A 22,737-nucleotide genomic window follows, 5' to 3' on the forward strand; every position below is an offset into this window, starting at 1 on the left:
TTATGGAAGAGAGTTTAGTTAAAAATATAAAAAGCCATCCAATGTTATATATATAAATATTGGTTTGTCGAAAAGTGCATACAATGTTTCTGAAACTTTCTCCCCCAGGAGTCCTCAGTAATTCCCTCCGAGTTAGTCAAGGTGTCGCCCGCTAATTACTTCATACATCAAACCGCCGCAATAGCACACAGGTATTACAAAACGCAATTGAATGGCTGGCGTACCGCTACTTGAAATTCAAATACATTAGCCACAGTAAACACTCGACTAGGCCAACTAGACTCGACTCTGTTCGATGGTCCGACAAACAGATGTTGGTGAGTGGCACTGGCAGCCTTCTGTTTGTTCGGTGATTAACATGGGAATAATGAAGAGGTTTCGTCTGACTATTTTTAGGGTGTTTGGGTGTTTGGGGAGTTCTCGATCGGGGCGGGGCTTATCAAAGTCGGACGCGACTATATCAGACCAGATAATAATAGGACTATTATAGATACTGCCAAGAGCCGGGCCCGTCGATGTCTGGCGATGTCAATGGAACTATCGCCCTCCGGTTATCTCAGGCAGCCGGCAAAAACGTGATCAGTTGTGGTCGGGTTCAGATTCAGATTCAGTGGCTGCTGTTTGCCTGAAAGCTTTCTACTATATATGTGCACGCGTGTATATATTTGCATAATAAATCGCATAATTAAGTTTGTTTTAATGCTGATCGCCGAGTGTCGATCGAGCGACGATCAACGATCCGACGATCGCAATAGTTGCAATGGAAAATTACGCGATCGCATTGCGGGCAAAACACGCAACAAAATCAAATCGAACTTGGGCTCTCAGATTGCCTTTGAACCCGAAGATCTAAAAGTGTTATGGGGACCAACTACTTAGTTGACAATCCCTATACTATTATTAGTGCAACGTTTGGCGACTTTTCCGTTTCCGCAGCGGAAGAGCCACTTTTCACACCAAATGGTGTTTGCCAAAAAGAAATTTTGCTCATACCCCATAGACGTAAATTTTGGGGGTATATTGGATAAGGTCTAAGTCATTTAAAAAGTTTAATAAATATTAAGAAAAACCATCTAAAATTATGTATAATATTTTCCTGAAATTTTCCAAGAACGCAATCGCTTAGTCTGGTTTTAAAATCGATTCAAGTGAAATAATTATGACTAAACATTTTTCCATCGATACAGTTCACTAATTGAGTTGATTTACGAGGACGCTTGAAAAAGTAAACAAAATTTAGTATAATAGTGGGCATCTTATAGTCAAAATATGTACTTATACTCAGTCAGACGGTCCTGGCTTCTTTCTTTATTTCGCGATCACGCCCCGATCAGGTGCTCTAGGTCAGTTACGGCATGATGATCACTCTGCAGCGATCTGTCCACTGTCGCGTCCCAAAAATAAACCAGTTCTATATTTATGTTTTAAGTTTATGCTGCGCAGTTTATCAGCGTCTTTCGCCCTGGTGATCTACCTCTGGTTGGACGACGGGGGATCTTTAATTTCGTCTGCATTGATAAGGCGAATACACGATCGGGTCGCGCGCCTTGTTTCTAAATTTAAATCATCGCAAGAGGCCTCCAACTAGTCAATGTATACTATTACTAGGCAAAATCATGGTTTGGCATGTCAACAATTTGTTGGGCTTTCGACGAGCTGATAACCGGCTAGCGCCGATGGCTAATAAAATATGGTGCGACTGATATAGACCGATCGGCCAATTTCATCAGCCGTTTTGCACGTTTTTTTGCGGTGGGCTGGGAGGTCCCTCTATTTCCAGACGCGTGTGCCTCCAATGTTGACTAGCTCCCTCATTATGCTCGGAAACAGCTCATGAGGGATTTTTTGTTGGGGGATTGTCTAGACGCCAAGAACAGTAGGTAATATTCCACAATGTGGGAAACCTGCTAAAAAGAATTTCATGTTTTCTTTGGACTCACGCCGGCTGCGAATGATGTTTGATGATGGAAATAATTCGACAACGAGTTGTGGTTTTCTAAACATTGTTTGTTGTATTTGAAAATATTTGAAATATTTTCTTTCCTATTTAAAATTATATTTTTTTTATATGGAAATATGGGGGACCAACAAAATGGAAAGTCTCCCGCATAAATTGTTAAATTTTTAAATGGGCCCGAACGACATCCGTTCGAAAGCAACGAACTGTAATTACAGAAGCACTCATAGGATGCATGAATAGGAAAATATGGAAATCTGCACAGAAATAGACAAGGCATATTTATGTAAAAAGTGTGTGCCACAAATTTGCCAGTGGCAACATGCAGAGGCTGCAGTAATTGAATTTCAAGTGCAACTAAAGAGAAAGAAGACGATCTAGGAAGAGAAGACAATATCTTAAAAGAAAGAGATGTTGTACTCTCTTCTTAGAGAGAAGAAAAGGTAAAAGTAAGGAGAAGATGCTATTCCAACCCTAAGAATACATGGCAACGTACGCATACCTCAGATATGGGGTGTAGCTAAAGGGGAATTTAAGATATTTATCTGGAAAATACTTTTTTAAAGATATCTCTATAGCTACTGTTTACTCATACGAAATCGTAGCTTTTACTGTAGCTGGTAATTGGCTTTTAGGTAATGTATCTTTGGACTCCCCTAGCTAGCCAATCTCTACACCTCTGTGTTTGTGGCCTACGTAAATGAAATGACCGGCAAAATGCAACGAGCCACTCAAGTAACCACTTCTTCATGCACGCAGGGATCGGGATCTCTCGAAACCGGCTTTCAACTAGGCAAGCAACTCAGCCGGCCGGCTTTACTTTCCTGTTCATCCGCCCAGCTACACTTGGAATAATATTCAACTAAAATTATAGAAAATTGTATTTAAAAATGTATCTCACTGAATGGGTAATATGTATATTAACTTAAATATATAATATTTTAGAGTTATATATTTAATTTGACATTTAATATAATTTCTTCCAATGCACCCTGCCGGCTCTACCACACATCATTTCCTCCCCTGCCTGCCTTTCCACCCAAAGACCCCCTTTTCAGCAGCAATCTCCGTCTGAATGCTGCGTTGGCATCCGTTGGCGATGAAGAAATGAAGAAAGTCTACATTCAAAGTAAGTTTTTACTTAACAGTCTTTAAGAGACACTCAATAAACAAAAAGCGTGAACCCTTCATAGAGTTGCATTATCATTGGGTTCGTTCGTGATGTGATTTGAAATCACGCATTAGGAGGGAATATCTTCGATCTCAAACAAAAAAACAAAAAAAAACTCAAAGATCTTTCCGCCATGAGTGCATGTTATCCAGACCCATAGGCTCTCTATATTGTAGAGACCCAGCAGCAGCCCAGCCACTTTTTCGAGTTTCAAACAGTTGAGACTGCATTTCTGTGTGGATTTGGTTGCATTCAGCGGTTTCCGCTTGTCTGGGACAGTTTTGATGTGGGTACAGACAGATATCATGTGGGTCGAAAATGGCCTGCCGAGCTAGATTACAAAAAAGAAAAGGCGACCATAAAAGAAATCAATTTAAATGGTTCATTAGTTAGGTCTTGTGAACGCCTAGTGGTATTTTAATCTTTTTATGCAGGTTTTCAATAAAAATTTTATACTGAAGATTATATTTCTTTTAGAATAAATACTATCTAAATCTTAATATTTGTTGTTTTGTACACAAAAGAAAGGGAAGACCTTCTCCTAAAGGATAATTGATTTACAGATGAAAAGGAAACAATCGTACATAAAAGAAACGCGTAGGCTGGACACAAAAAATAAATAAAATGATACTCAAAAACGAGTCGAGTGATCAACAATGAGTGGATTCATAAAGAGTCTTTCCCACTCAAAAACCTTAGCCTTTTTTACCATTGTACTATCTTGTGGTACTATATAGCTACTTTATTTGCCAAGTCTACTGAATTTGATAAGATAAATGCTTAAACAGCTGAGACGAAAAAATGTTTGGCAAATCCCAAGATTTTTTCATCCGTAAGATTTCGTCAATAAAGAGATGGAATAGGGGGAATTCTGCCCATGTGAGACGACTGTGATCATGTCTCGCGGGCCTGACACTATTTTGACTTTTGTCACCGCCAGCGACAGCGGCGCCAAAACTAATCAAAGCAACTAAAACTACAACAACAATAGGTGAATATCAAAATGCAATCACACAAGAAAGAATGCTTTTGTCTTGCAGAAACAAGAGTACTCTTTAAAATTTATTTTAAAACTTGCTAGGTCATTTTTAAATGGTTATTGAAAAAGTGTCCTCTCCATATCTTTGAAGAAAATCTTTAAGATACCTACAATTTTAAGATACCCTCAGCAAGGGTATTAATTATGCAGGTATATATACGGCGAGAGAAGAGTAAGAGCGGGGCTATTCTAGAAAGAGAGCCTGTCCCTCGCTCACAGTAAACCCACAGTGGAAAAAAGGTCGGATTTACCATATATTTCTCAAATTTGGTTATTTTGGGCTTATAGTTTATATATACATACCTATATATTTAGAACTATATTTTATAAATCCTGCCAAACTTAGAATTTAAAAATTAAAATTTAAGTTAAATAATTGTTGGATTCATTTTGGTGTATTAGTATCTGTTTATTTTATAGCTTATTAGTGTTAAATAAAAAAAATTATTTTTTTTTTAAATTTGCAACATTTTTGTTGTATTTTTCATGTAATCTGCACGGCCCTTGTCCAATACTGTATGAAAGTTTGCTGTCTAAGTCTTTTGTTTTACAATTTGGTCCTGTCCCTTATTTTTTTTTTGAATTTAGCTTCCCTCCCGATAATTTCATATAGCTCCCTAATTAATATATATAGTTGTAAATAAAAGTTAATTACGAAAATATATTTTTTTAGTGTTTCGGAAATTAATTAAAAAATATTTAAACAGAAAAATGAAAGGTCAAAAATGTTAGTACAACACCCGTTGAAAAAACCTTTCGATTATATATTTTATAGCTCTTATCGTTTTTTATGGACTACAACAGCCGTTCGTTCCCACTGTGCAACGATCGCAGCCAAGTCTTGACGGAAAGTTGCCCCAACAAACATTTCATTCGTTTTCCCAACACCGAATCGTACGGTTCATAGGAGGAACGGAACGGAGTGGACGATACGGAAATCAACGGGGACGCGATGCGAACTATTTTTTGTTCGTGATCGGTTGTTTAAAAAATAAAAGAAAAGTTTATTAAATAACCCTTGAAAAAATCGCAAAAGATCGTACGGAATTTTGTGCGTGTGTCCACTGAAAAATAAGTGCTCCACATCGGAAGATTTTAATAAATTAAATTTAAAATCATATTCATTGTCTGACGCGCGCGCGTGATGCACAAATGAAAAAGTAAATCAAAAATTATAAAATAAAATCAAGAAATCAAAAAGAAAGTTAACCAAAAGCACAAAAAATAAAAAGTAAAGTTCCTTACCTCCTACCCAGCAGAAGAAGCAAGCAGAGAGGAATTAAGCCGAAAGATAACCACTAACGGTTAGTTGCGAACTTTACTTCGAAACATAAACAATAACTAAATAATACACTGACATTAAAGTTTAGTTGTCTAAACCATACCTCGAAATAACTTTTTACATTATCGTCACCCTGGTATTTGGCCATGCTCTTGCCCTCCGGAAACATCATTAATTCCGATTCCACCTGAGATTAGAAATTTGAATAAAAATATTACATAAATGTATTCATGTGGCGCTCATGCATTCCCTTTATATATATATTGCTTTCCAATTAAATGATCATTTATTGCCGCTTTGATGCGCTTCAATAAAATTAAAATAACAAATCGTTAATTTTCTATATATTTTTTTGTTACAGGGGCTTCCAAACAGAAAAAGCTCCTTGTTTTGTAGAAATCACTGATATCAGCGCCGATCGAAAATCTATATAAAAATGATTTCACACAGTCCGCCTATATTCAGTCACAGTCCACCCGTTAGTTTTCTGGCGGACTTCATGAGCGGACATCAGCGTCAATCATTGAAGTAAGTTTACCAAAAAAAAAATATTCCGACATAAGCAAATAAGCAGTAGATATTCCAATCAATTAACTTAATTAATGCTAAATTGATTTAAGTGAACGCACGAGTTTCGGCCACCAATTAAACTAAATTAAATTGACGAAAACGAATGAAAAGTTGACTTATTTTAAAGGAAACACTATCCATGTTTGGGATTTTGTGTCACGACCTGAAGCAAACTTTCTTTTCTATTTTTTTTATCGGTAGATAAGACTTCGAAAAGTATTCTCTGATGCATTTAAAAACAATTTCAACAGGTGTGTACGTGTTAATGAAAGGAATACAAAAAATGTTGATTAAGCAGTCGATAAATTTGCCAGATTACTTGTTTAACAAAAAAAAAATGATTTTCGCGCTTCCGTTCTTATATAACAAACATATCTGATATGAGTTTGGAAATGAAAGCTTTTGTTTGAGGTTTTGGAAAGCAATTTCCCAAAAAATAAACAATAAAAGTTTATTTCGAAAATTTCAAACATAACCCACATTTGTTTGATAAACAGAAACCGAAAAGAATAATTCTTTTTAATTCTTGTAACACCTGAAAAGTTTACAACATGTGGAAATGATAAATCGTTCCTCAATGACGGCTGCCAATAATGAAGTAATTAAAACACCTGTTCAAATTGTCTTATGCCAACCTGCTGTTTTAAAAGGCCGGAAAAACTTGTTACTCATGTTCACCAAAAAAGTGAAATGGGGGGGAAAAAAACTTAAAAATACTTCAAGAACACAATGAATGCAGGCACTAAAAATATTCCCTCGACTAAGGCCCGGTGTTGGGTTGACAACAGATTGGCGAAAATATGAAATGGAGGCATTCAAGATCAAGGCAAGGCAGACGAACGGAGATGAACCAAAACAAACATTTTGCCAAGACTGAGGTGATCTTTTATAAAATATATGAACAAAGTTGGGTGCGGGAGATTTGAAAGATCGTTCACGAGTTGGGGAGATGCCGAAAGAATCACTTGCTTGGCGACAATTTTGCGCGTGGCGCTTTGACGCAACATTTTCACATTTTTTCTCAGGGGCTCAGGGGCACGAGCACCCCAAATACGATGACAAATCGGTTGAAAGGGAAAAAACTACTATATCTATACAAATATGGTCGAAAGACCATACTTATCCCATAAAAATAAATTTGTGGCGCTTCATTGGCTGCACGAGCTGCATTTTACTCATATTTTGTAGTGAGACGTTTATTTTCGGGAATGATTAATATGCAAAACAAATTTTATATAATTTACGCCAAGATATATAAGTAAACGGAAGCTAAAAATAAATATATACTTATGAGTGGTATGCCCAAAGCAAAACAAACACAAAAAACTTGTTGAAAACTCACGAAATAATCAGTTAAGATTAAAAGGGTTTCCAAATCAAGAATTCCATAAAAGTAAGTCGCTTTTATAGTGGGATAGCCTGCATTCTTTATCAGAGCACGTGAGAGGTATGTCTTTGAAAGATCCCAGGCACTCCAGCAAACTCAAGTAACTCAGGGGCTTTTTACGTCACTTAAGCTACAATTTTACAACGTGATTTTACAACTACTGCTCATGATTTAACTTCCAGTTAAAACCCGAACTGGGTTTGGTTATCGAAATCACTTGAATTTTCAAGTTGCCGAGTCGGGCAGTAAATATGCTGATATAGTGTCCAGACAGCGGCTATTAGCCAGAAAAAACGCGTTGATAACAGTCAAGCAGACGGAAAAGTTCTCATAGCCAGGCCCACGCCAAAAAGCCATATCAGCACGGGTCCAACATATGTTTAGCATGTGAATCGAATCTTATCAAGCATTGACTCTTAGTTTCTGGGATGTCTAGCCGAAAAAAAAATTAACTACAAACGGGATGTGTGAACTATGCCAAAATGTCTGTCCACAAAGTCATAAATGAATCATGCGATGGGTGCTCAAACAAATATGCTTTTATTCGGTATTACATAGTGAGTGTTCCCCTGGCACCTAAGTCAAGTGGGGAGGTCGTGCGCAACTCCTAGGCTCGCTTATCAGTCTTTATAGACAATATGTGTTTATATATGCGGTGTTTGAGTTGGTATCAGCAGAAGTACAAGTACAAGTACGTACAGAGGCCTCCTCCTAACAAAGGAGGCAAATATTAAAGCAGTAAAAATTTAAAACCACCAGCGGTCTTATCAGGCCTGATAAAAGTGCAGCTTGATGCGCAGATGTTCCAAACAGAACCAAGATCGAAAGGTTTTACTTAGCAGCGATACTAAATATATATTTTATGATCTTCAAATCTTTTATTTTATATTCATAACATTTTCTTTATTTTTCAATTTTCAGTTATAATGAGGAGGCCAACAGAACGCCGCGCTACTACCGACCCCAAGTGATAACTCTGGCCTCCAAAGCCATGGTCAACAACGCCTCGGCGGCGGTCCAGGGACAGGGCCAGGGACCCAGCCAGCAGAAGGCCGGTGCCACACCCCTGGGCGTCGGAAGTCGATCGGGCCGAAGCTATCTGGAGCGCATGGCCTCGGCTCCGTTGCTCGTTAGCCAGCCCAAGTCCTGTCTTAGCCGCAAATCCTGCCTGCACAAATCCACAAACAGTCCCAAGAACAGTCCCACAGAGCTCGCCCCCACGGAAGGCGACGTCACGGACAGTGTCGGCCAGAGCTGTATCTGCAGCAAGGACAGCGACTGCAGCGGATCCACCCACTGCGAACAGAGGTGAGTGTGTGCTGGGTGATAAGATTACATCACGGCGGTAATACGATAGCCGGTAAATGCCTTAGCGGTTCGATCACTTTGACGTCAGGCCAGCAAATCGAATGACAATTGGCGCCGCACTTACTAAACCGCCAAGTGAACTAGATGGGGCTTGTTTGGGGTGAGGGTCTAACCAATTGTGGTCAGAACAAAGTGATTCACCAATAAGATATCAAACGGAAGGTAAACCTTAAGGGAAAGTTAAGCAATACAAAGAATGCACTTTGTAATCTCAGACAAGAAACCACAACATGAAAAGCCAATAATAAAAGATAGGTCTTGCAATGTGGATTGTAGATCTGCTGCAGTTTTCAAAGTTTTTCCTAAAGACCGCATCATTTCCGTTGAAACCATTCATAAACATAGATTAATCGTTTATTAGCCATTAAAGATAGTTCAAGTAAAAGGAACAAGACAATCTGTTGGCAGTCATACAACTTTCCCACAGACGTCATAGCCGAGCACATGTCATTTGGCAAATGCGAGGAGAAAGGAAATTGCATATGGCCCTGGGGGGCTAAATAAATGCAAAAAAAAAAATCATTAAATATAATAGATAAAATTTGAATATGTGTGAAAAGTGTTGAGCCAAAATAAAGAACATGCAATATCACAAAAACAAAATATAAATTATCTAAATGACTGCAAGAATGAGACGAAATAAAAACACGCCACTGCATCGGCAGCCGAGAGCTCGGTGTATCTAGTATCTCTCAGATAAAAAACCGCACAAATTAAGACTGAAATCGGAATAGACTGGCATTTAGTATAGAGCCGAACAGCAAGGCGCCATTATTTTTATTTTCGCTTTCTATACATGTGATCGCTTCTATATGTACGAATCTCAAAAATTCAGGCCCTGAAAATATTTGGGTTATCGATTTATTCTGACTGATATATGTATATATGGGCTTATGGATTTTCAATATTTTTCAATAGGCCCTAGGAAAATTTTTCCTTCTTTGCACTTGAATTTGACATTTCGAAAAATGACTAAAAATAAAGGAAAAATTCTTGTGTATACCCGATGAGATAGAGAAAATAAATGATACGTTCATTTGCGTCAAAGGCGAGAACTATTTGTCTATTTGGGCAATGTCTAGACTTGGGCATCGGGGCTTAAAGTTTCACAGCATCTCGTACAAAGGCAATTACCCGTAATACTCGTATTATCAATGCAAACCAGACGCGTGCCTTATACTTTTTTAGAGTTTGTGTACACTTTGCGGTTGCGTATGCGGGATGCCTTGTTTTATCAGTTACGAAAGGCACTGGAAAAAATGTGTGCTTCACCTCATTACTTTACCTCAAAAATCAATATTTTTAAAGCAAATAATATGGAAGGATTTCCCCCAATTCAAGGCATGACGAAGCCATCCATCATTATCGATGCCTGCCACACCAAACTGTCACTCATCGAGGCCTTCGTCCCCCTCCCATTCCAATTACACATGACAGACTATGAAAAAGCTTTCCTCTTTGTTAATTAGTCCACCCCCGAAAAAACCAAAAATCATCAAGATCAGGCATCAGACGTCGCAGTCGGGTCACGTCAAGGCCGAAGAATTATTAGCCTAGAAGCGTGATCTCTTTCGGGCGAAAAGCGTCATTAAATTGAATAAAAATTTGAATTTATTTCATTTTTTTTGGTGTAGCATAACTAAAAATATTTTAACATTACAAGACCCCGCAATGCACACACAGACACACACTTAAGGTTATATTTAGAGATATGGGGAGATGTGTCTGGTGTTCATGCGAAGATCACGTGAATCGATCAGAAAGTTGAGGTCGAGCCATATGCGTTTGCTGTAAAAATGTTGGCGCACAATCAACCCGAAAATGTTTGAAAGAATTTTGTAAAATTACAAAAACTATATACATACATAGTTTTCTATTTTATTCAACATCAAACGTAGAAAGTAATTAGAAGAGACCCGCCAGAAAATTTTCCAAACTAAAAACTATTTTGAGACTCTTACTATTGGACTTTGACTATGCGTAGGGGAAATTTTCTGAAAAAGCTCTAGCATAGACAGGAAAGACATAAAACTTAGCATGTTATGGTAGTGGATATAAAATAGAAAATCATAAAAATATAAAAGGAGGAAATACCTTGGGGTGTTTTATAAACTAGCTCAATTGTAAGGTCAACTAGAATGACCACCAAAAGTTGTCCATCCCTCGCGGCGTTGTAAAACATTAACAGAATATTATTTGAACAGGTCATTGCCTCAAGAAAAATTGGGGGATTCGAACAAGGTCTGCAAATTGAGGAAATTACAAGTATTTTTAGCAAGCATTTTCTTATATTTTTATGAGAGATTTTGGGATTTAAAAAAATGCGTTTTCTCACTGAAATCAAAACTCGTTTCTCCTTCCCCAATCTTAAGTTAATGTGCCATGCATATTGAGGAGTTACAAATTTATGGACTTGTTGTAAACCGGACCCTCGAAATAAATGCGATCCGTATTGCATACGGAATGGTGGCTGGACGAATGCATTTGGATAGCCGAAACCCGTTTCCCTTGGAGGAGAAAATATAAGCCAGGCGGGAAAATGAATGGAAATGTAAATGAATATTTTCTGATTTTTTTTGGGCTGATCTCTTTTAAAGGTGACACGTTTCAGGAAAAAAACGAGACCCGTCTGTGGTTTCTGTTTTCTGGTGGAATGGTTGGCTGGATGGTTGGCCTGTGTTGGGCGTTAAAGCCTACACACCAGATAAGCGATCGCGACGGAAACCTGTTGAAGAAAATGCAACAGCACCGCCTCGATCATGCCCTCGATGCGTGATCGTCGATAGTCGTTTCGATCCGATCCGAATCGGGTCTGGCCGGGTGGGGCGATCTCCGTATAAAAAAAAAACCCAATAGCCGGCTGTTTGCCGGCAGTTGTTCAGTAAACAGAGAGAAAAAAGCCGAGACGTCCCTGTTGGCAATAGCCAACAATTGTTGGCTATTTGAACTTCTCATATATATTTAGCACCTGATGCGTATCCCCCTTAACTCTCCTCCAATTTGCAGACCAAATAAACGCTACTCTTCAGTCTAGGTTGGCTTTAACTGACGGAAACTTTTCAATTTCTCAGCGTTAGTTGATATATTTTGGTTTGGCAACAGCGAAAAGCCATTAAGAAACGAGCCCCTATCCTGTTTGATTAGCCAAAATTAGTCGCCATATCTTATCGTTTTTATGGTCGACTTTCTAAATAGAACGATGGCTTTATTGGATTGGTAAAAATATGCAAAGTATAAATGATGTTGGCAACTGAAAATTCAGAAGAATTGTTTGTTACTTCCAGTCATCCAGATATGGTTTCAGAACAATGTTGTGGGATTATACCACATACATAGCTATTTTTAAACTAACCATAAATAACCATTCCAAGGGATTTTCAGACTTTTGCCAGACTGTAAGAGATGTTTCTTAGATTTTTCGATATATAGGAATTTTTATTTGGTTATAGCCTATATTTTGAATCACAAGTTATCCCATATATCTAGTGGGGTGTGTTTTTATTTACATTTAAGCCAAAGAATCGTGGGAAGAGTCGCCCTATAAAGCCAAAAACAAAAAGAAAGCCATCGCAAAAAAGTAGGCGTGTTTTACATATAGATTAAGGCAAATCTTTGGCAAAATGGTACGTGACTGCTAAAAATAAAATTGAAGAAATACACAATACACATTACTCTTTTTATGACGCAAAGAATTTTTCGGGAACAACATTTTTTTTTAAAGGAATAAAATGTTTCGATGGAAAACGGGAAATCATACCAAAAGAATAGATATTCTTACAAGGTTTTGGGGCTCTGGGAAATGCCAAACAATTGGCAGACCCCTAGAGGGTCTTCCTATCTGGCAGGATCTACTAAAAGGTGATTAAAAAAATGCATTTTGGCAACGACGCAGTTAGCTAAACTAAAAGTCAAAACAAACCTATTAAATGAAACTGTTCAGCATAAAAATAGAAATCTTCTCGGAGAAAGAAGACAAGTCAATGACCACAGAGCCATAAAGTACATATTTTCAAATGGGGGGTCAAGTCAAATTGATAAAGCCCAGGTCAGATCTATAATTAATAATATATATTTTTATAATGCATATTTTAATAATCGTATTTGGGGTTTCTTTTCTGTTTTTTTTTTTTTTTTGCAGCCGTGGCCCCAAGAAGCATGTGATCTTTGCCGATGATGAAGGTCTCTCGTTGACCGAAGTACGTGTGATGTCCGAGCCCTCGAATGTGCCCCCCTACTGGAGCATGAAGTTCTTGGAGCAGATTACACAGGGCCTGGTCAGCCCGCATCCGCCGGATCAGTGGACGGTGGACTTCAAGCAGCCGGCCTCAGACTATCTATCATTCAGGTGTGTATTAAAAATAATATAAATATTATTTCAATTATTAATCATAATTGTAATTACAGACAAAAGATAGAGCGTGATTATGTTTCCCTGGAGAATGTAATTGTCAAAGATGAAGAGTCCATTGTGGTGGGCACCATCAAGGTGAAGAATATCGATTTCCAAAAGGAGATCATTGTCCGGGTGACCTGGGATGACTGGAAGAGCCAGCAGGACATCTTCTGTACATTCGCCAGGGCCTATGGACCGGCCACCTGTGCCCATGTCGTCTTCGATACATTCTCCTTCAAGATCACGCTGCCGCCATCGTCGAAGCGCTTGGAATTCTGCATCTGCTATCGCACCAACGATACGGAATATTGGGATAATAATGATGTGAGTTTTAAATTATAGATTTATAATTGAAAGCATAACTTAAAATGATATTAAATTTGCAGGGTAAAAACTATACCATCAGCAAGCGATCACCCTTTTACTACAACGCCTTGTCGCCCTATGATAAGGGTCAGAATCGCAACTCTAGCCAGCAAATGAGGTCCGCCCTGACCGATGCCATGGCCAAGGTCCAGGACCAGAACAGCTGGAACCAGGAGCCTCATACACCATATTGGTAAATCCGGCCCGGGAACAGGGAATGGAAATCCCCCACCCGAGCTGACAAAATTTTCTCATTTTGGCCACATGAACAGATAGAAAGAAAAAATTGGAACAGAGTTAAAGATTTTAAAAATAATTAAGAAAGTTAGCAAGAGAGAGAGTCGAAAAGATTTTAAACCTAAAGAAACTTTTGACTTTATTTTAATCCTGGTACAAAGATCCCAATTATAAAGTGCCATTGACTTGAGGTTAATTCAATGATAAATGAGAACTAGGGCCCCCAACTACTTTCACTAAGCCAACGCCCGAATTTTTAATTTTTTTTTGTCGTTTAGTCAGCTCAATGGAATTTGAAAATCATATCATCTATTGTATATCCTTTTAAAATGTTGTATGTTCGATTTCGTATAGGTTTTTGAAGAGAGAAAGGATTTTTTTAGTGTTTACCTGTATGCCTGTGTGATTGTCTACATCTGTATAACTGATATTAGATTTATGTTATAACTAAAAACGAATGAAAACCTATAACTATCAACGAGATGAATTTTGAGGCGTGAAGTATCCTAGCAAACCATTGTTTCGAAATTTTCTGCAAATGCAAAATAAAGCAAACAAAAAAGAAACACACATTATACAACAAAAAAAAAAACAAGAAACAAACAAATTGTAGCATTAAGTTTATTTGTTTTATTATTTTTCATTATTTGTTCTTTTCATTTCATTATACAATTTTTTCCTTTGGTTATTTGAAACGCTAAGACTGAAATGGCTTGTTATGGAGAATAAAACACGTCCTGCAATATATTATAAAATAAAATAAAATAAAAAACAAAAACAAAACTAAAAACATAATAATTCTTATCATCACATAGCAGACAAATACCTTTTTTGTCCTCATTGTTCTGTGTGATCCAGATCCCCGACTATATTCTATATTCTATATACACCTAATTAGCCGTAAGCCAATTTGTAAATACAGATGCAAAAAGCAAACAATATATACCAGAAAATTGCCTGTTAAATACATTTATATACCTATGTGTTTAGTTTTATGAAGATATAGATTTAGTCCCTAGAGGTTATTTAGTTGGTAAGATGCGCCAAAACTGACGTAACGTGAATGAATCCCTATATGTGTGCACATATGTAGAGCCTACTCTATGATTATTTAGTTTTTAGTCAACCTTATGACACAACGAGCCCCTATATTGTCTTATTCAGCTCATTGATCATAAAACAAAATAAATATTTTTGAAAACAAAAAATTTAAAGGCTTTTTAATGGTAATTTTAAAATATTATGAATAAAAAAGAAAGGAAAGCTTACTTTGGACGGATATAACCTTGCAGTTAAGTAGCAGTTTATGTTGTAAGATATTATTATTATTATGTGCTGCAAATATCGAATGAAATTTGCCATAGGGGTTACGGTATCAAAATCATTTCATATAATACAAATTATGAAAAAAGTCCAAACAAAGTTTTGAAACAAAAAATGACAAAAATATATTAATGTGTGTTTCAGGTTTATAATTTATAAACTAACGTTTTTCTTTAGAAATTATAGAAGAATTGATATGTAAGGAAGAGAAGTTAAGGAATTGAAAATATATATATGTATGTATAATTCGGAAATATTAATTTTAGTTGGCCAATTCTTATAGGAATTTGAATATGAGACCGATTCGGTATAATGTAACTTTTCAACAAAATACCAAGCATGTATCACCATTATCATGAAAGCATAGCTTCTCCGATTGTTCAGTTATATAGCACCTACAACGAAATAGTGCTCGACCCTTATAAAATTTGGCAGACCGGATTAGCATCCATAGAAAGTCCCAATCTTTATATCGACTTGTGTGTTCCTGATCCGGAATATATTTATTTTATGGGGTCGGAGATGGCTTCTTCACTTCTTCGCCTTAAATATATTAATAGTTTTGAATCTAGGTTCAAAAAAGTAATATTAATAAATCGCTATTAATAATCGCTCTTTATTCCCTGTTAAATGGAAAAAATATGAAGAGCCTGGAGGATTAGAAAAAATATAATCTTTAAAAGACTTCCAAAGATCAAAGTCCAATATTTTTGCACGAAACTTACTCATTATAGATGATCTCCAACCCTATGCTTTTCCACTGGCTGTAACCGCCTCTGGCTAATCTAAGACTCATAAAACCCGTTCCCAATGTCAGGAACATCGTTAATATGTCAAGGGTTATCTTTCCATGACATAACGTCACGAATTCCACAAATCGCAACCGGTTCCCCAAAAGATTAACAAATAGAACCGATTTAAAGCGCAGTTGACTTTTCCCGGGAAATCATACGAATTGAAAGACGTAAAGTAATTTTTATATATTTTATAATTTAATTTATTCAGAGTGCTTTCATTTAGGAGCGGGTCATACAATTGAAACAGTATAATATCATATTCGCTTGCGTGGCCCTGCGGGGCAGCGGTGAGGAGGGGGATAACATGGGGCTCGCCACGGGGGGAGAACACACGGACATACTTTCCAGCGCAAACTAGACATACAAAGGACTAAATATACAGATTTAGATTGTAGATGGAATAGTATACTTTGAACTTGAGTGTAGCTTAAAGATATAAGAATGTTCAGCGATTGAAGTTTTAAAATAAAAAGCATCATCATTTATAGAAAAGATCAAAGACTAATTGCAGTGATATAGAAATGCGTACAGTTGTAGACCTGGAATGTACATGTGTCATCGGCACACACGCAACATTTAAACAATTTTGGATCTGCCTTGGATAGCCTTTTTGCTCGAAATTAAAAAAAAAAAAACATAGTGTATAGATTCATTTGGGAAAGTAAAAGTATGTGCTCCGGGTCTGCCCACGATTGCGTCAACTGATCAACTCTGGCCTTAGACTACTGGACTACATTGACCCAATTTAGTTGCCCTTCTGCTTGGCCTTCAGACTGGCGGGCATCTCTGGTGGCGGCGGGCGGGGGATGCCCAGAGCCACCTTGACACCATCATAGATGAACCACTGCAGAGCAGTCAAGGTACCGATCATGATAATACGCGGGGTCAGACCGTTCCACATTCCCATGAATCCTAGAGACTTGGCTATGCTGGCGGCGCTGGCTCCCTTGGTCTGGTTCAGCTTGGACACAACCACATCAGCGGGATGCGAGACCACGGCGCAGAACACACCGGCAATGTAACCAGCAGCGAAGGTCACAACAAGCTGTTCGCCCTTTGAGCATTCGGCACGTGGCTTGGGCACAACATACCTATCGAAAAATCGGGTAATTAGTATTGATTCATCATTGGAACAAATTTTCTAACTCACTTGTACAACAGCTCCACGGTGCGCTCGAAGCAAGCGAACTTCATCATGGTGTAGGGGATCTGTCGCATCCACAGAGGCACCAGACCCTTGTAGAAGGCATTGACGCCCTCCTCCTTGAGCATCTTTGGCACCGCCTCGCGGAAGTTGTTGGCGAATCCGGGCACGGTCTGGATCTTGACCTTGGCGGCCTCGAAGGGTGCCAGAGCGATGTCGGCGAAGAACTCGGCCGAGGCAGATGCGGCCAGGTACAAGGAAGTGCGGTACAAGTAGGCATTCTCCTCACCAATGATGTCGGCGTACTTCACCTTGAAGAGCTCGTACAAGCCGAACTTGCAGAGTCCCTGGAATTGGAATTATAATAATATTTTTTAGTAAAATGTTTTTAGCAGGTATGGAAGTAGATTTTGTTCCACCCTATCCTCAGTTACTAAGGCTGCTTATCTTAAAGATAAGAAGATTTGTCTTTTGCATAAAAGTATCTGATTTATTAGAATCTTTTCTTCAATAAAAACGTCTGAATATTTTAACTTTATATTTCTAGAGTTTAAATAAAGAAACTATTATCATTTCAAAGATAATACATAAAAAAAACTGAAGCATTTGATAAGATAAAGCCCCGACTTGTAATCAATCTTTTCGCCAAATAACTAGCCAGAAGAAAGGGTTATTTCAAAACTTAAATAAAAATTAGAAAAAGCACTAATCTTTAGCCATTATTCACATAATTTCTTCCTGATAACCCCTCTATTCTAAAAAATTCTTGGATTCGAAACCAATTAAGGTTATCAGGTGACTGGGTCACGTTTCTGTCTGGCCGTCTGGTGTCGACTTTGGTTTCCTTTGATTACATAACCCACTTGGACTCACCTGTGCCGAGTAGCCCAACAGGGTTGGGAACCAGCCCTTGGCCAGACCACGGCTACCTTCCTCCGCAACTGTGACCTTGAAGCCATGTACCAGGTTCTTGTACTTGGCAGAGTCGACCTGGAGACGGCACTTGACCAGATCCAGAGGTACCACAAAGGTGTGAGTGGTGCCGCAGCTAAGGATGCCACCAATACCGCAGAGCATGAAGTATTTGGTGCTGCCGAACTCGCAGGAGGTTGAGTGATCGGCGGCTACGGGCACGGCGGCGGCGGCAGCAGCGATCTGGCGTCCCTCCACGGGCTGGGGATCAGCGGCAATGGGAGCGATGCTCTTGGAGGCATCGCATTGCACTCGGCCGAACGGGGTGCGGAATGGTGAGTTCCTGGCAGTTTCAAAGAAGCTCGAGAACATCTTGCACTTGTTTTTCGCTGATTCCTGTGGCTCTTGAATACGCTGAAAATAGAGAAGGGGAGGGAGGGATTCCTTTAGCGTCTGATCTCATGTGGCTGGCAAGCATGTGCTTTATCTAATTATATATATTGCTGTGTATATAGATGTGTAAGCGCCACGGCGGAGGCGACGATTACGGCCTTGTGTTTTTTCTAGGTTACATAACGGCGTGCCCAGAATTCGCACTCACGGGTCCCCAATACCTGCGGTCTCGCAGCTTGGCAACTTGGCAACTACCACTGAAATTTTTGTTTCCAATTTTTGGGGAATTTTGACGTCGCCGACGTTGTTTGTAACTTTTGAATTTTGATTGAAGAGTCTTATGCAATTTTCGGTTTGATTCGCACTTACAGATTTCGTTCAGCAACGTAACAGCTTCGTGGCGAGGGATTCGGAAAGAATAGGTACTCGCGGGGGCGCTCCCGGTATCGAAAGCTTTAAAGAGGGTTGTCTAGCTATTTTTCAAAAGCTTATCATTTTTTTTTAGTATTTTTTTTAGCTTGAAAAAATGTTTCAATCTGTACGGAAGTTGGTCACTCTGAAACTCCTGAAAATGAATTATTTTATCAAGATTATTATTTTTAAACTTATTGTTAAGATATTTAAAAAAATGTATTCATTACAAATATATATTTCCCAAACGTAAAGAGTCTGGTAATCCCCTCTCGAGCTAAAGAAATGGGAGCTATTGGTTTAAAACTTTGCTACTCTTAGCTCATACACAAACCACCAGTTTTTCGATATCGAAAACAGAAATCAAAAATAGAGCCTTCAGTGCTTCTCAAAGTTGTAAAGAATTTCATTAAATCATTGCTTTGATTATAATCAACAAATAATAAATTTTAAACTTAAATGATATTTAATCTTATAAAAGAGCTAGATAAATACACAAGATGTAAGAATAAATATAGCCTTCTAAGCTTTTCATTTTAGGCATTTTATTTGGGAGGAGTTTTATATTATAGTTATTAATAATTTATTGTACTAAAAACTCACTTGTTGAAAATTTTTGTTTATAAATTTAAATAAAATAAGAATTTCAAGATAAGGCTATAGCTAGACTTATATTATTAGATTTCCTTCGACTCCCATTTTGGTTCTTTTGGGGTTGTAGCTTTCTTCTGCTTTGCTTTTTCTGATTTCTTTGGATTTGTTTTATTGGGGATTGTTTTGTTCTCTTTCTAAGGGAGCGGTTAGCTTAATGGGAAACTTTACGAACCGGTAAAGAATGTATGAACCGGTTGAATGTTTACCGAATAAGATCATAGTGTTAGAACGGATAAAAGCGCCAAACCAAAACAGTGAAGAGATCTAAGAGAATTATTTTTATTATATATAAGTTAATGCAAAATAAAGCATATAAAATCTAGATTTACAAAGTCAAGAAGACAAAACAATTACAATATTTATTTTGTGAAGTTAAATCTTAAATTTATATTAAAAATTCTACATTTTTCTTAGTGCAAGTCTGAGTAAACTTTACTCTCACGCGCTGGCTCTTCGGGAAACTTCGTCAGATCTTCGTAGAAACCCGAATGCCGGGTCTGCGCTGGCCAAGTTAAGACTTCAGTCTTCACATTTAAGTTTGAGTTTGATTCGTAGCGCGTTCGCACACGCGCGCTCCACAGTTATATATATTTTCGATCCGATCCGATTCCGATCCGAAACGATCCCATCGAGATCGCCGACGTGCCGACGTTCGCCATCTCTTTCCCTCTAATCAGCTCGTACTTCGCGGCTAATTTTCAACTTAAGAAGTGAAAAACAACAAAATCAAGCAAATAATTGAGTAATTAGAGTCAAATGTAAGAAGAGTTGTGTGTGTGTGTGAGTGAGTTTGTGTAACGGTAGTTTGATCTCGAAAAAAAGATTACGAAAAAGTGGTTTTATTTTTTGGCCAAAATTGATTGTGAATTAGTTTTGAAAGCTTAAGAGCCAGCTTATCAGCTGATCACCGGGGTCCTATAAAAAAATACATATAAACTATGCCATGTGGAAGCATAAATCGGAAAGTCATCATATTTTTATAAGCGGAAAAGAAAGTTTGATTTAGGAGCTTCGGAAAGTGATAAAAAAATGCAAAATGGGATATAAGATTTATCACTATTTCCATGGATTAAATTATCACCTAAAAATGAAGATTTGTTGCATGATTCTATATCTAGATAAATCAGCTTGTAATAAATAACGATTTGTATAAAGTTGTTGAAAAATTGTAGGGCTATAAATTGTAAAACAATCTGTGAGATCTTTAAATGCATATCATATTACTAATGATCTCATAAGATTATCTCATTTTCCTATGACAGCATCTAGGTTCAAAATCTCAGCTGTTAATTACTATCGATTAATTGTGAAAACTTTAAAGAATTTTAATTAGAAATAAACGTTGTGAAGCTTTATAATTGCTATTAAATTGGTAATTATAGGTAAGCTTGAAATAATTAGGTATTTTAATAAAAAAAAAATAGTAAAAAGTTTATCAGGATATGGATATTACATTTTATGATAAATATTAAAAATATTCAAAAAACTAATTTCCAAACAAAAAACCTAATCAACACCAGTGGTATGTTATGTTGTTAACCAGAAATAAAAATTGGCAACTTCCTTCAGCTGGGCGCCAAGTCATTAGCTGGCCAACCCGCCCACCCAGCTCTCCCCCCTTGTCAGCCCACTCGAAGTACCGCTATGACTAGACAGGCCTTTTTCCTATATATATTCGTATATATCTTTTTTTTTATTCGCTTGCAACCATTAGCCACCGCATCAACAAACGAGACGCCACACAACCACATGTGCACACTTGATCGGTTCAGACACACATAGATACTCAGAAAAAAAAAGGAGGATCGGTGGGGGAAAGGGGGCGTGACGGGGAAGGGACTTGGTGACGTTTGCTCTGAGGGGCCCCTTCACTTTTTGTTGTTGTTGTTGGTTTTTTCGTGGTCGGATGAAAAAGTTGCCGCAGCAAGTGCAATTCGCCGTTCGCGATTCGCATTCCGCTGGCCGAAAGTATCTTTGGAGTTTTGCATCTTGTGGATGTCTGCCTCGCTTAACTGTAAATTGAGGCATGTGCCCAATCTCCCCATCTCTTTCGCTCTCTACTCTCCCTGTCTCTTTTGTTTGTCAAGTTCAATGTGCGTTGACAATTTTCCATTTCCAAATGGGCAAATGTTTTCCACTTTGATTGTTTTTTTTTTAGTTTTATTTTTATTTTATTTTTTTTGTAACGGCTTCTTGTACTTTCACGCATTTGAGTTTTTTTTTATTGTATTTGTTCAGCTATGCGTGTATTTTAATTTATTTTAAATCGAATGGCAATTTCGATTTAAGCAAAAATAAAGGAAAACCCATGGCAGTTGTTTCTTTTATTTTTTTTTGCTCATTCAACCCGGAACTTAAAGTGCAAAGTGCCCAAAATCAGTCAGTCGCCCTGCACATCGCAATGTGTGTGGATGTATCTATGCATCTACGTATGTATCTTTCCATCTCCAAACGCAATGCATAAATCAAAGAAAGAAACAAAAAAAATCTCCGCTTCGTTTTTTATTTATTTATTTTTTATTTTACTTTTTTTTGTATTTGTTAGTTTTGTGAAAGCGCAAGTCTTTGGGATTTGTGTGTAGCGTAATTTTTACACTTTTACCAAAGAGAAAGAAGACGGAAAGATACGTAGATACTTTTTACATACGACTCGGTTCGGCTTGGCTCATAAGCATCTTTTCTCTATTACCAGCCCCGACATACACGATTCGTCGTTTGTCTTTAAGCCGCTTAATTGAAAGTCTTGACTTGACTTATGACTCTGAAGAAAAGCTTAATACAAAAACAAAATATATATATGTATGTATGAATGAAAAGCAAACAACAACAAAGGAAGACCTCAAAATGGAAAATGCTTTTCCACAGAGAAACTGAGAAAACGATGAAAAATATGATTTTATTGATATGAGCGGGAAACATTTAACTGCTTAAGCTTTCAAAACTTGAACTGCAATCTGACAACTGTTTTTATAGTGCAATAAACCCAACTAAGCGACTACTGCTAGTAAAGTGATTTAAATAATATGCCGATGAAGTGCCTAAGCTAATATCCGCAAATGTTTTTATTTGCCAATCAGTATCAGTGCCTGTGCTTCAAAAATCAACAAAACCAACTGAATCTACGTCGGACTTCTGTATAAGGTAAGATAGAATTCAATTTAATAATCTTTGCCTAGTTTAGTTTTTTTTTTTTTGTTTTTTGTTTATTTTTGCATATCCATTTGTTAACTCGTTTGCGATGTCTATTAACGGCATTCAACGCTCTGGGCCGTGAGCTCATCTTGTATCTCAAAGACACATTCTGAATCCAAAAACTTGTCAGTGATTCATTGT

At 37.7% G+C, this 22,737-nt stretch overlaps 4 protein-coding genes across 8 annotated transcripts in view; 2 read left to right on the top strand and 2 right to left on the bottom strand.

Moving 5' to 3' along the window:
- Positions 1-22,737, bottom strand: part of LOC108133850 (COMM domain-containing protein 4) — a 203,038-nt gene that overhangs the window by 7,026 nt on the left and 173,275 nt on the right. The gene's annotated exons all lie outside the window — the stretch shown is intronic.
- Gbs-70E (Glycogen binding subunit 70E) lies at positions 5,027-14,978 on the top strand. Of its 2 annotated transcripts, XM_017254009.3 has the most exons (6): positions 5,028-5,471; positions 5,811-5,977; positions 8,328-8,714; positions 12,913-13,119; positions 13,179-13,491; positions 13,554-14,978. In XM_017254009.3, exons 2-6 carry the CDS (start codon positions 5,886-5,888, stop codon positions 13,728-13,730), a joined length of 1,176 nt encoding a protein of 391 aa, XP_017109498.2. In that variant the 5' UTR covers positions 5,028-5,471; positions 5,811-5,885; the 3' UTR covers positions 13,731-14,978. The 2 variants fall into 2 exon arrangements, with proteins under 2 accessions (XP_017109499.2, XP_017109498.2); XM_017254010.3 differs by lacking the exon at positions 5,811-5,977 and having other exon boundaries at positions 5,027-5,471.
- Positions 16,064-18,857, bottom strand: Mpcp2 (Mitochondrial phosphate carrier protein 2). Of its 3 annotated transcripts, none has more exons than XM_070279909.1 (4): positions 18,709-18,857; positions 17,908-18,360; positions 17,041-17,381; positions 16,064-16,981 (listed from the first exon to the last, which is right to left on the bottom strand). In XM_070279909.1, exons 2-4 carry the CDS (start codon positions 18,316-18,318, stop codon positions 16,636-16,638), a joined length of 1,098 nt encoding a protein of 365 aa, XP_070136010.1. In that variant the 5' UTR covers positions 18,319-18,360; positions 18,709-18,857; the 3' UTR covers positions 16,064-16,635. The 3 variants fall into 3 exon arrangements, with proteins under 3 accessions (XP_070136010.1, XP_017109501.2, XP_070136011.1); XM_017254012.3 differs by lacking the exon at positions 18,709-18,857 and adding an exon at positions 18,561-18,702; XM_070279910.1 differs by lacking the exon at positions 18,709-18,857 and adding an exon at positions 18,548-18,566.
- Positions 20,021-22,737, top strand: part of bbg (big bang) — a 108,507-nt gene continuing 105,790 nt past the window's right edge. The window contains exons 1-2 of one of the 2 annotated variants that reach the window (XM_017253998.3): positions 20,021-20,162; positions 22,378-22,545. The gene's annotated coding sequence lies outside the window, so the exon portion shown is untranslated. Of the gene's footprint in view, positions 20,163-22,280; positions 22,546-22,737 lie in introns of those variants that run through there. The other variant, XM_070279490.1, reaches the window with a different exon arrangement.

This window comes from Drosophila bipectinata, chromosome 3L, assembly GCF_030179905.1.
Source record: "Drosophila bipectinata strain 14024-0381.07 chromosome 3L, DbipHiC1v2, whole genome shotgun sequence".
NCBI lineage: Eukaryota > Metazoa > Arthropoda > Insecta > Diptera > Drosophilidae > Drosophila > Drosophila bipectinata.